The 12745-nt window shown below is 36.3% G+C and overlaps 1 protein-coding gene across 1 annotated transcript; it reads right to left on the reverse strand.

Annotated features, from left to right (window-relative positions):
* Positions 1 to 8889, reverse strand: CHORDC1 (cysteine and histidine-rich domain (CHORD) containing 1; the record flags this gene model as incomplete). The annotated part of the gene is made up of 10 exons (XM_010086670.1): positions 1 to 724; positions 1230 to 1292; positions 1957 to 2076; positions 3686 to 3791; positions 4017 to 4087; positions 4422 to 4480; positions 5434 to 5534; positions 6121 to 6281; positions 6746 to 6802; positions 8814 to 8889. Coding segments are annotated over 10 exons (958 nt in total), but the record flags the coding sequence as incomplete, so codon positions are not given.
* Positions 8890 to 12745: the final 3856 nt, after the last annotated feature.

The following is a 12745-nucleotide window of genomic DNA, read 5'->3' on the forward strand; positions in this document are numbered from 1 at the left end:
CTTATCAAAATACTGTTTATTCCATCCCTCCACACCAACAGGTATTGAAACAAGCCTTAGTTTCAGAAGACAAAACATGCAAGTCTACAAGTGTTCTTTCATATTTATGTTTATGCACCTTTTTATTCTACATGTAGAATTGCATGCTCATCACTTCATAAACTCAGATTTTTGTATCTGTATTACTGTAGGCTTCATAATGAACAGTGCTGATTTTACTACGTGCTACCCACTAGATCCAGTCTAAACTGAACACTTGAAAAATTAACACACACGGTGGACTGAGAAAACATCTATTTGGATAACCAGTGCACGATAGATAAGGTGGTATGCAAAGGGCAATAGCTCTCTTACTCTAAAACCCCATGGAGACACTCCAACCAGAGTAAATACACCCATGGGAGCAAGAGCAGAAGTAGCTGTCAACCTTCAAGTTTACACCCTCATTTACTGTGCGTTAAATTTCTTTGTAGAATGGAACATATGAACTAGCATAAAAAAATGAATCTATATAAAAAATATTTGATTACAGTAGCAAGTCACCACTTCATAATGGGGAATAACTTGTCTCTTGGAATCATTATTGATCTGAATTCTCATTTTTTTGTTGTGCGTTGGATACTGGTAATTCAAGACTTGCCCATAGTAGGGGGTCTGCTTTTCTCATAGTAAGCTCAATCTTTGTAGCCGTCATGTTCACATAACTCCTCTTTACATCGATTACCTAGAAGAGAAAACATATTTCACACTTGAATTTAAGAACCAGACTGCTAGATATTTGGGAATTAAGTTAGGAAGAGTACCTTATCACTAAGTTTCAGGAGATGTTCAGGTAGATGGAGTTCCCTCTCCTACTTAGAAAAGTCAGCCCTCTCCCATTCCCAGGCTGTGAACGTATGCCTATGCATATATAACACATACATTGGTCTAAGCACGCAACTACACAGTGTCAAGGGTTTTCTGCAACACTACTATCATGGTGTTGGGATCAGAAAGGACCTCAGGAGGCCACCTGAGGTCCTTTTCCACTCAAAGCAGCATCAACCACAATGTCATACCTCATCAACTGGGGCATTAGATTCAAATTTAAATGGAATTACTGAATGACATGTAACTGAAGTTCTCTCAATAAGCAGAGTAATGAGGAAAAAACTGTTTTGAAAGAGAGGGTTTGTGTTTCATTGTGTTGTGGTTTGTTTTTAAAGAAGAAAAATTATTCTTATACTTACTCCCCATAATTTCACACTGCGATGAAATTCCTTTTCTCCTTCAAATACAATATGCATATTTAACTTAACAGGAAAAAAAAAGAGAAAATGTTGTCAGCCTAATAAAACAGTTGACACTTCAATAATGTTTAAGCAAAATATCACATCAGGACTCAGATCCTACAACCAGTAAAGTGATCAAATTGTCCCTCAGACAGAGAAATGAAAATCTATTCTAATAGATTCTAATATAGTATCATAGCCAATAATGGTCATATATACAACCTGGAAGCTGTATAATTTTCTCCAAATGTGTGATTAAGAAATCAGAAAAGCATTTTAACACTTGTTTAATATTAGTAGCTATGAAAGTGCATACCATGAAGAACGATATTAATTGCATTTGGCTTAATGTAATTTAAATTATGAATCTATAATTATTTAGACATATGGTGATGCAAACCCATCACACCCGGGTTTTAATTGCAGAAGTCAAATTAAAGGGTTTTTCTGACATATTATATTGCAGCTTTAAAAAAACAACATTAAAGTGCAGATGTCCACACAGAAGGGAAAAAAAAAAGCGCTATACGTACTCGAACAAACACAAATGCCAAGAAAAAGCCATTACTCATAAAAGATTCTTATGCTACCTCTGTCCTGTAAATAAAGTAGAAGCCAGATTTTGCTAACTTCAGGCTGCTGTAAGAATCAAAAAACAGAATGAGATCTTAAGGTAGATACTCACCATTGTGCTATTTGCTTCTACATAGCTCAGATCAGGAACAGAGTTTTTAGCATATACAGAAATAGTCACTTCTCCTCCAGTCTGGTGCCAATCATGCCTGCATGGAACTACTTTCTTACCCTATACAAAGAAAAGGCACAGAAGAAAAGACTTAAAACTGCATTCAGAAGCATTTCTACAAGATTAATCAGGATAAAAGCACAGGTCTATTTTAATAGCCAATAAACACAGCTAACAAAGGACTGTATTTCACATTAACAGGAGGTTGCAAGACCCTACTTACATCTCTTTTTACTAAAAATTTCAGCTACTTTTCCCTGGTAAACACTAGAAGTGAGAAAAACAATGCTTATGAGAGAGACTACAGTAAGAAACGGGGACATTGCAAAAAGGAACTGAAGAAAGTAAAAGAAAGCCACATCTCCCAGAAACTTTGATATTACTGCAAAAAATTACTGACTATTACCCTCTGTTCTCTGATGCAAGAAAAATAAATAGTAAAAAAAAACCAAAATAACAACCAAAAGGTAAAGTCAAAAAACCTGTTATCTAGAAGCCCATTAACTCAATACACACACATTTAATATGCACATAGTCTATTAACATCTGGGTAAATTATTTACAAGAATACTCTCCTGCTTTATGCTCACAACCTCAGCTTTTTTATTTTTAATCTTTCCTTTCTGTATTTGAAAATAATTTTTAAACACAAACATAAATCTTCAAAGCAAGCAAGAATTCTATGACTTAAAGGACTTGTGAAGTAATTGTCACAGAATGAGGTAACAGAACTACACTTTCTATAACGTATCTGTATTTTCTTCCTTTAAATGTCACTGATGTTTGCAGTAGCAATCCCATTTTGCCTCAGCAATACATAATATATTCATAACAAGAATTTTGTGTTCACCTGCATACCAACAGGTGACTAGCTAATGTTTTTGAAGTAAGTGTTCAGTTCCACTATTGTGTTCTGTAACATTCTCTAAGAATCCTTTTAAACCTTGAATGGAAATATTTTTTTCCTAGTAATTCTGCAGTTTGCTCCCAACATTGTAATGAAATACCTACAAATTAAACAGATGCTCTCTCTGTATTTGTTATACTGGTATCCAAACCAAAACACTCAATTAGATTCAGACCAGAAAAATACTCAGACATGTAAACAGAATCCAAATTAGACAGAAAGAGACCCTTCCATCCCCACCTATGGAACCTCATTGACCTTATCTGCCCTGCCATCTCCATCTAAACAACAACTCAACTACCCTGAATAAAATTGCAAATACAGTTATTTTACTACAGAACATGTACAGCTGCTCTCTTCATGGCCTTTGGGGGAGGAAAGACTTCAAATAACCTTATTTTAAAGCAATATATATGGAGTATATTCTATATGGAATACCATAGACTTTCTTAACTAACAAAGCAGAAAAGACTGATGTTTTGTTTCCTGAATTTGCCAAAACCACTTTTACTATATGATACTGATACTATCTGTATCACTAGAAAGAAAGGTTGTACTCTATCACAAGTATACTTCTACCACAGATTATTTCCAACTCCATTTCTCTGCTGCCATACTGTGCATAATGCCCTCCGTATTAGTTCAGAGGTAGTGATCTCTAACAGCTCAACTACAGTAATGACATAATTGAGCTACTAACTACATTTCAGTATTAAAAATTCAGAATGGCCAGCTACAGAATGCAATGTTAATGCTACTTACCGCATCCTTTTTAGTCCATACGTGTGTTCCTGTTGTACAGCCTTCTTGAGCTAAAAATGTATTGAAGTCAGATGTTTTTCTTTTACAACAGCTCCAATACTTCATCCTTGAAATTTCACAAAGTAATTAACAAACATTATTTAGGACACTATTTACTGTACATACTTAAGATCTTTCCTTTGTGCAATATTACTGTTAATTTAGCACACCCTCTTCAAGCATCGCCATTTTTAACTGAAGAAGAAATACAGAATGAAAACAAGGCAATGTGTACAAAGAAAGCAGGAACACATAATAGACAAATTAAAATTAAAGTTAACTGAATACTAACCCTTCATGGAATATAGGTACACCAGAATGGTATATACATACTTCCTCTGTGCTGTGTGGTCCTTCGTATGTCTAGTAAAACAAAGTATTTAAATTGTATTACTGTTACAGGACGTGGACCAAACAAAAAAACAAAACAAAATGCAACACAACCCACAACAGAAACATTGAACAAAGTACTACAAAGCTTTTGAGTAAATAATCTAAATCTAATGCATCCACAGTACAGAACAGCCCACGTTTGTCCATACTAGAGCCTATCAAATGTGCATTCATTAAGCCTGATGGACTTTGTGCCATTTCCAAATGAATTTGTGGCACACAAAAACCACCCAAGAAAGGAAAACAAAAACTGTGCACTCAACAGTTTAGCAGATGGGTTTAAGAGTGGAACCGAACCACTTACTTTTGAACAGCCTGCGTTTTTACATGCTGTCCCAATCTTGATTTCATCACTGTCTTCCTCTGTAAACAGAATAATATTTATAGAAAATAGCAACTGAATTGTACAATGTACTAAATATTTTGCTTTTACTGAGAATTAAAATGAGCCAAGGAGTAGATTAGGAAAAAACCTCTCAAGATGTCTATATTCTGCCTGGCACTGAAGTCTGCCAGACAGGTACAAAGAAACAGAAATTATGCAAATATTCCAAAAGCTGAATTACCTATGCATCAGATTCTAGATTCTATACCTTTCCACTGTTTTAAGTGGGGCAAAAAAGAATTGATGAAGAGGATTACTGCAATCATGGGTGAAGAGACCAATCACTCATCTTGTATGGTTTTGTAAAATTAAGACGGTAAAAGGCTCCAACTGCTGTCTATAAATAGACATAAGAAAGAATTTGGATACCAAGTAGAAAGAAGAGCTAAATTACAATTTTGTCACAGGAACAAAAGAGTATAAAATAGCCACAAATGTAGGTTGAAATTAGAAAGTGTTTCTTAAGGAGCGGTGTAGTTCGGGAACCAAATTCCAAACAAACAGTGGGAAATTTTTTTTTTTTAAAAAAAGAAAAGATGAGGGGATAAGGGAGATGCAACTAGACTTCAGAGGAAAGAAGAATTTCAGCAGTTTATGAAAGGCTTTATATGACACCGTGTTGCAACAACACAGGACCATAGTTCACTTCTTGGAAAACTCTTCTAGTCATATGTTCAGAAATGAATGTTGCCATACCATCCATTCTAACCAGAAAACCCCTCAAAAAAGACAGCTTTAAGCAATTTTAATGGGAACACCCAAGTCTCCACATTGTTCACATTTAAATTTTGATTATTATTCCCTAGACTGGAAGGTAGAACAACATAACAGCAATAAATAATTACTTCAGAAACAACGACAAGAAATAGAATTTCATTTATCTGTGTGACAATTAGCATCGTATACCTCCTTAGCCTCCCTATAACCTTACCTTTTTTCTCTTCATTTTCTGATGACAGTTTCAGTTTATCTAGTGCTTGCTTCAAGGAAGCTGACACTCTCAGCTGCAAACTTATCATTGGCTCATCTGGGCTAAAAAAAAGTCCATGTATTCATGTCAGATTAATGAAAAATAATTTACAAAAGACAAGACAGTAATGTTGCTATAAGGCTTTTCCTTTCCAACCTCCCTTACAATAACAAACAAACAAAACTAGATTTGTAAATGCCAATTCTTCCTGTTTATGGAAAAACACACTGGAAACTTAGAAGGCAGTCTTGGCTTTCAACAGGAAATCCTAAATACTCTACAACAATAAAAATAAATAGGAAAGATTAAGGAACCTAAATACAAGCACCCTAAAATTATTTTTATGACTGTTCAAAACACTTAACACAACTGCTAGTGGCATTCTAAGCTACAAGGCTTTAGATTGCAATTTTTCTTTCCTGTGAAGCTAAACGCTGAGAGATCCAGTATTACCTTGTCCTAACCATCATTCTTTTATCTCATTTTGAAGCTTAAGATAGCACCATCACTGCTACCAAACACAAGCTCTTTTAAAGTTAATTTGGGAGTTTTTACACTATATGAGATGTGTAACACTGAAGAACCAAACGACCTTTAACTCAGCCAACTAACCACAAATTTCACATAACTTAGTTTTGTATACTGTACCTTGGCCTTTTAATTGTTTCCAATGGTTTTGGTGCCTGAATGATGTGTTCTTGAAATTTAGGTTTCAGTTCGGCCAGCTCCTTTCTTTCAGAGGTAGTTTTGACTTCTGGTTTAACAGGCTCAGGAGGTTTCTCACTGTTATGGAGACCCTTAGTACAGCCCTATTACGGAAAGCATACATTTTTATATATACGCACAGGAGTTTGTGTGCACAAAAATTATCAAACACTGTAACAAGTTTTCTGAACTTATTTCTTCAGTCCCATCTTCTCCTTTAGCCCACTCTAAACATTGGCTGCAAAGGAAATCCTAACAACTAAACTGGAAAATATCTTCATTTGGACATACGTTCAAGAAAAAGGCATACTTTCCATAATCAAACAAAGTAACAAAAAATATGGACCTCTCTTCATTGTTAACAAGCATCTAGATAGGTTCTGACAGAATTATAACCATTAAAGCCTGAAACTAGACTCGACTTCAATATTATCTAACAAAAAACACTGCATGCAAGACTTAAGACAGTTTTAACAGAAGTATGCAAATTTTAAACATGCAAGCACATGTACCATTTATCACTGTCATTTGACAAGAATAAAAATTGTAAATAATCATGAGTACATACCACAATGCTTAAGAAGTCAGAAAAGTCTGTTGTTCTTCTCTTACAACATGACCAACCCTATAAAGATTTTGGAATAAAAACAAAACAAGCATGACTATCTTACTTGGCAACATTTTATAAAAAGCAAAAGACTAATTATCTTTTGTAAAGATACAGCACATCATGATTAGAGATTATTTTCTTCCCTTCTTTGGGTAATATTATCATCATTTGCAATTTTAAAAGCCAGAGAAACCTGTTACAGATGTCATTTCTAATTCACTCATGCTGCCTTAATCAGAAAGTTCAGTATAATGTGAGGCAGTATTTCCATGACAAGTTAGGTGCCAACTCTGTACAACAGAAAATAGAAACGTTACTTTATCTCATAAAGTAACACGTAAGCAAAACAAACATATGATACCTGAGACTAGGCTCACCTGTGGCAGAATGTACAGGCCCCTTCCTAAAATGATGAGGATTCTTTCCTCCTTGAGCACTAGTCAAGTCTTTCAACTGCTTATTTCCGACCACAAAGCTAGAGATCTGCCTTGCATAGCCATCTATCCAGCTACATCAGCCAAGGGCACTTTTTATTATATAAACCAGAAACACAATTTTAGAGAAAATTATCTTGCCACTGTGCATAATGTATCTTACTACTCAAAGAACCTTATTAAAGGCACCAGTTTGACTAATAAATACACTACTCCTTTAGGAGCTTAGACAGTGTGACACAATGGGTTTTAGGTAGGTGGTGCTAAAATATCCTTAAAATATTTGTCCCCACAGTTGAGGAGACAAAAGGTTCACCCTGCCCACTTGGATTATCTAGAATTCATAGCAGGAAATAAACTGCCCATACAAAATTATGATGATTTTTAATTAGGTCAAGAGACAGGATAAGAAGAGGAGGAAAGTAGTACTTGTTTTAAAAACGGTGAGGGAGAGTAAACACAAATATTTGAGGTAATGTGTCATTTCTGTCTTTATAATTACGTACAAGTTTTATGTACCGTGTTATGAGTACAACTATGATTTTGTAGAAAACAAATTGCCATAGTCCAAGTAACTATATCACGTTTGATCTAACAGTATCTGTCCCAGTTTGGCAGTGGCAAACAGTGTCTGGTTCTGTGGTCGTGTCCTGCAATATGAGCAACAGCTCACAGAAAACACGCTACCCAGCACATACACACAAGCTTCCACAAGCCCAAAAGACACCATGTTACAGGACAGGGCTAAGATGCACTGCCAGTAGAAGCAGTTCTTAAGTACAAAAAAAAAAAAAAAAAAAAGCTTCCCCCAAAGCTTGATTCAGTAGCAGTTTGGTGTCCTAAGAAAGGTCATTTACACTACTTCTGTATTAATACAGTAAACAGTGCCAGGCTCCATTTCTGGACATACACAATCAAACTGTTAGAATGATTTCCAGTACTGTTTTCTCAGTTATGTCTCAGAAAATTCCCTGTAGGCATTTCGGATGTATCCAGTAGATCCTGAAGTAGGTTTAATATAATGAGTATGGGTTCTGCAGTTGGCCTACGCACTGGAGACCAGTCACAGGTATATTTAATTCACTACAGAAGATGTAGCCCAAGAATCTTGGACAGCTGCATCACAGGCACGGGCAACAAGTCCCAACTTAATCAACATACTCATTTGTCACATTAACAGAACACAATTACTTTTCACAGTAGGCAAATGTCACATACACATTGGTTCACTAGCAACATAAGACCACAAGCAGCTGGTCTGAATTCCAAGCAGGTTAATTAATTGGAAGAGTATGACACTGCTCAGTGTCTCCAAAGACCTATTCAGAGGACCTAATTAAACTGTTGAGACACCTGAAGTCAATCAATAGAAAACATGTCATACAGACTTGCATGGCTTTTAGACCATGAGTACAATTTTTAATTTCTTCTTCAAGTTTAAGTGTACTTTCTAATTTCATAGGTTTGCTCAATAGGCTGGACATCAGTTTCTAGACCACTGAAAGATTCGGAACTAAAAAGGAAAACAAGCATACTGGTTTACATATATGGAAAAAAAGATAAGACTTAAAAAAAGACAGTTACATACTTACTTTGAGAGCATCATGAAAGACTGGCACACCTGGATGGTAAGTGCATGAATCTAGAAGAAAATTACTATTATTAATACTCAGGCATACCAAGAATCCTTATTCATCTGATCACAAATCCAGCAAAAATCTCACGCTTGCAATTCACGTATGCCATGAGCTGTCCCACTTCCCCAAGAGCACATAATTATGAAGGAAAATACAGACTCCACAGAACAAGCGAGTGCATATACTAAACCTAAATATTCAAGACTTTTTCTTCTGTATTATATAACACAAACCAGAACACAGGCATCTAAGACAAACTTCTGCTTCCACAAGGAGCAAATAAACTTTCTGTGGACCATCCCTTGCCTTTATCAATGCTCAGTTCTCGATCCACTTTCTGTGGATCATCCCTTGCCTTTATCAATGCTCAGTTCTTAACTCAGTCCTTACTGGTAAGGACTTATGGCCACCCAACATACATGAAATACTGGTTTACAGCATCGAATACATCTATTTGCACCTGGTCAAGGCTTTCTGTCTAGAAGCACTCTCTTAAAAATTCTCTTAACACAGATCTTGAGTTCATTATTTTATCCCTGATAACTAGCTTGTTCTTTTTTTACTGTTTGTGGTATCCTATCCTAGGTCATTTAAGGACATGAACCCAAAGGCCAGTCTTCCACACACACAATTTAGACATGTCAATACTATTAATTATTAATAGGTTTTGCACAAACACTCCACTGAAACATGATTTCCACTAACTGAAATTATTATATTCACAGATGTTTATCAACACTACAGCTTTTTATGTAGCAACTGTTCCTTTTTTACTTAATGGATGTATTTTTTTCAAGTGTAATATAATTGCTCTGATTATATATCTTAGCTTTGACACATACTGCACGGACAATACTTTAATGACCTGACTCTAAAAGCGATGGGAAACACTAGCTATCATTTAGCCTTGAAAGCAAAACTTTTGTTGTTGTTAGAAACAGCTAAAAATAAAAGTGACACAAACAGTAATAATCTTTATAATAAACCTCCATAAAATAGAAGAGTGAAAAATATCACAATTCACACAATAAGAGGTAAGAGTGATAACTAACCATTAGGAATCTGCCTGCAGATATTAAATGGGCTTAGAAACAAATAACTTTGTCGTTTTCATTTTTTTATAAATATGTAGATTTTTAAGAAATCTTGCTTACTATCATTTTCTTTAGTTTGATATTCACTGCCTAAGACTAAGGCACTACCGTAGTCTGACAGACATGTTGCTTTAATGTGACAGTTCCCACTTTCAATTCAAAAGGCACATATTTTGGGACATCAGTCCTTCAGCTGGACTTACATTCATATCCATGCACTTCTACCCATTCCTTCAGCTTCAGGATGAAAAGCTAATGCTTTTGTAAATGTAAACCTCACAGGAAAATAAAAAAAATGTGGTTATTATGTGTAAAGAGCCCCAGATTTCACTGCTAAATCAAATAAAAGTAAAACCAGAGGTTATTCTTTTCCAGAAGCATGAAAGTATGTCATCATAAGCATCATGGTAGTAAAACTAAGCTCCCTTTGAAGCAAAGATTATTTCTGAATCAGAAGACTGAAATTAATATTTCTAATCCCTCATAAGCATGTGGTTTTAAATGAGAGCAGTGCTGTTAGTGCAACATTTTTAGAGACAAAAATAACCTATCGATTGATTAACTGAGGGACAGCTATCCTGCAGCTCACAAGTCAGACACAGACAAGCCACTCTCACAATGCCCACACTGTTGTCTCCTGTTACTTTACTGCTACATCCTTGATTATTCACTGAAGCACTTTATTAGTCTTTTTGTTAAATGTCGAAGCAGAAAATGGTACAGGTCATCCAAACTTAGAGGTATTTAGAACCAAATAATACTGAATTCTTGAGGACGAAATGAGACATCTGTCTATATACAACTAGCAAATGGATCTGCTATCCTGTGAAAACACCGCCATACTTAGCAAGCTATGCTTTACAGCCTCAAAGCCATGGAAGGTCATTAAACCTGATCAACTTCATTCAGCACCTTGGGGAAGCTGATACCTTTTAAGTGGTTGCTCAAGCTAGGAAGCTAAATTCCACTGAACTTCTCACAGTGTTGGGGAAAAAAACATAGAAAACAGGACAAACATGGTATGGCAAGAGCTTATAAATAGTTCATAGAGAAAACAAAGGCTCAGCCTAAGAAACAGAAAGCTGCAGGGAAGACATAGGATCAGAGGGTGCACTTTATAGGAACAGAGTTTGAACTCTGGGGACCAAACAAGGTTAAAGAAAGCTGACTTTGGGCTCATAGACCCAAAAATCTAGGCTACCACTTCTTGCAACTTTATCTCTCACTCACTCCAGCTCAGATATACATAAAATGAGTTTTCATCAGGTCTCTGATCATGTTTATCCTGCAGATGCAACATCACCTAACTTTGATCTAAGGAAAAAAGGTATAAACAAGCACGAGAAAGCACATGCTTCTGTTCTGGCAATGGACCAAATTAAACCACATTAAGAAAGATCCAAATTATAGCCTAAATCAAACAATATTGCAGAATAGTGAAGAACTTGAGAGAAACACAGTACTTTCCACTAGTTTGTGCATCCCACCTTTACAAATGTCACTAAGCAGCACTGCTTTCAAACCTAAAACAGAGTGTGCATACACTACCTCATACTGCTGTTTTAGCAGCAAAATTTGACCTGGCCTTGAAAGGGCTTAGTCTAGGACACAGTAATTCCAGTAAGTGTTCCAGTCATTTACTGAAACAAACTCCATCTCAAGAAGCTGTTTTCCCCAATCCAAGAACCACACAGTTAGCACAGGGCCATGCCAACCAGATCGGGTCTACTACAACTTTGATCAAGAACACAGGAATGCATAATAAAGAACTGTGATATTAATACTGAGAACAGGTCACGAAGACACAATAAAACCCCCATCTGCTTTATCTTTTGGGGCAAAGGGAGAGGGGTAGGCGGAGAGATCACTGAATGGAAGCATTTCACAACTGTACCTGCTTTTTCTGTTACTAATATTAGTGAGTCTTACTCAAAATGCTACCCCTCTCTTTGGAAATACCTAGCTCAGAAAAATAAACACACTTTATGCTATAGTTCTTAATCACCGAATATGCACATGCTAGAACATGTCAGCCTACTTCTAATCTTGTGGGTCACTAAAAATCAAGCTAATATAAAGAGACCATTCTAGAAATTCAGCCAACAGAGTTTTTTTACAAACCAATTGAGGACAAGCCTTCCGTGAACTCAGATCACCCTTCTGCAGCCTCTGCGGAACCAGAAAATTTAAAATGATAGGGCTTTAAAGATGTTTCACCAGGTACTGGATTCCCAGTATGTGTAGGGGAAGCATTACAAGAGCTCACAGCACTTGGCAAGGCAGACATACATGTATCATAAGACACATTTAATTACCTGCTGCAAACCCACATGCTATAATTAAAAAAACCCTGTAGTTGATAGCTGCTATGTATGCAACACCCTCCGAGGCACTCAAAAGAAAAAATGGCTGTTACCCAAGGTCTCCAGCTTCTACCTTTAGAATATATCACAATAATGTACAGAACTGCTTCTTACTGATTATTCCCTCATATTACTGTGAGCAGTTTTATTATTACTAAAAAAAGGAAAAAAAAAAAAAAAAAGCAGAGTAAAAAGGAACCCATTAAAATGTTGTTACTTTTCATAAGGCACCTCTTGCTGGTCACCGTGGCCACACACCAATTACACTATTTGCTTTCTCGTTTCACAGCCTGTAGCATCGCCTTACCACACCGCAGCACCCCTCCACGGACAGAAAGCACCCCACGAAAGCACCAGTGTTCCCGGAGAGAAGCGAGCCCGGACCAGCACCGCGCAATGACAGCCCAAGGCGGGGGGGCACAGACACACA

Source organism: Pterocles gutturalis, unplaced genomic scaffold (assembly GCF_000699245.1).
Source record: "Pterocles gutturalis isolate BGI_N339 unplaced genomic scaffold, ASM69924v1 scaffold15126, whole genome shotgun sequence".
Classification (NCBI taxonomy): domain Eukaryota; kingdom Metazoa; phylum Chordata; class Aves; order Pterocliformes; family Pteroclidae; genus Pterocles; species Pterocles gutturalis.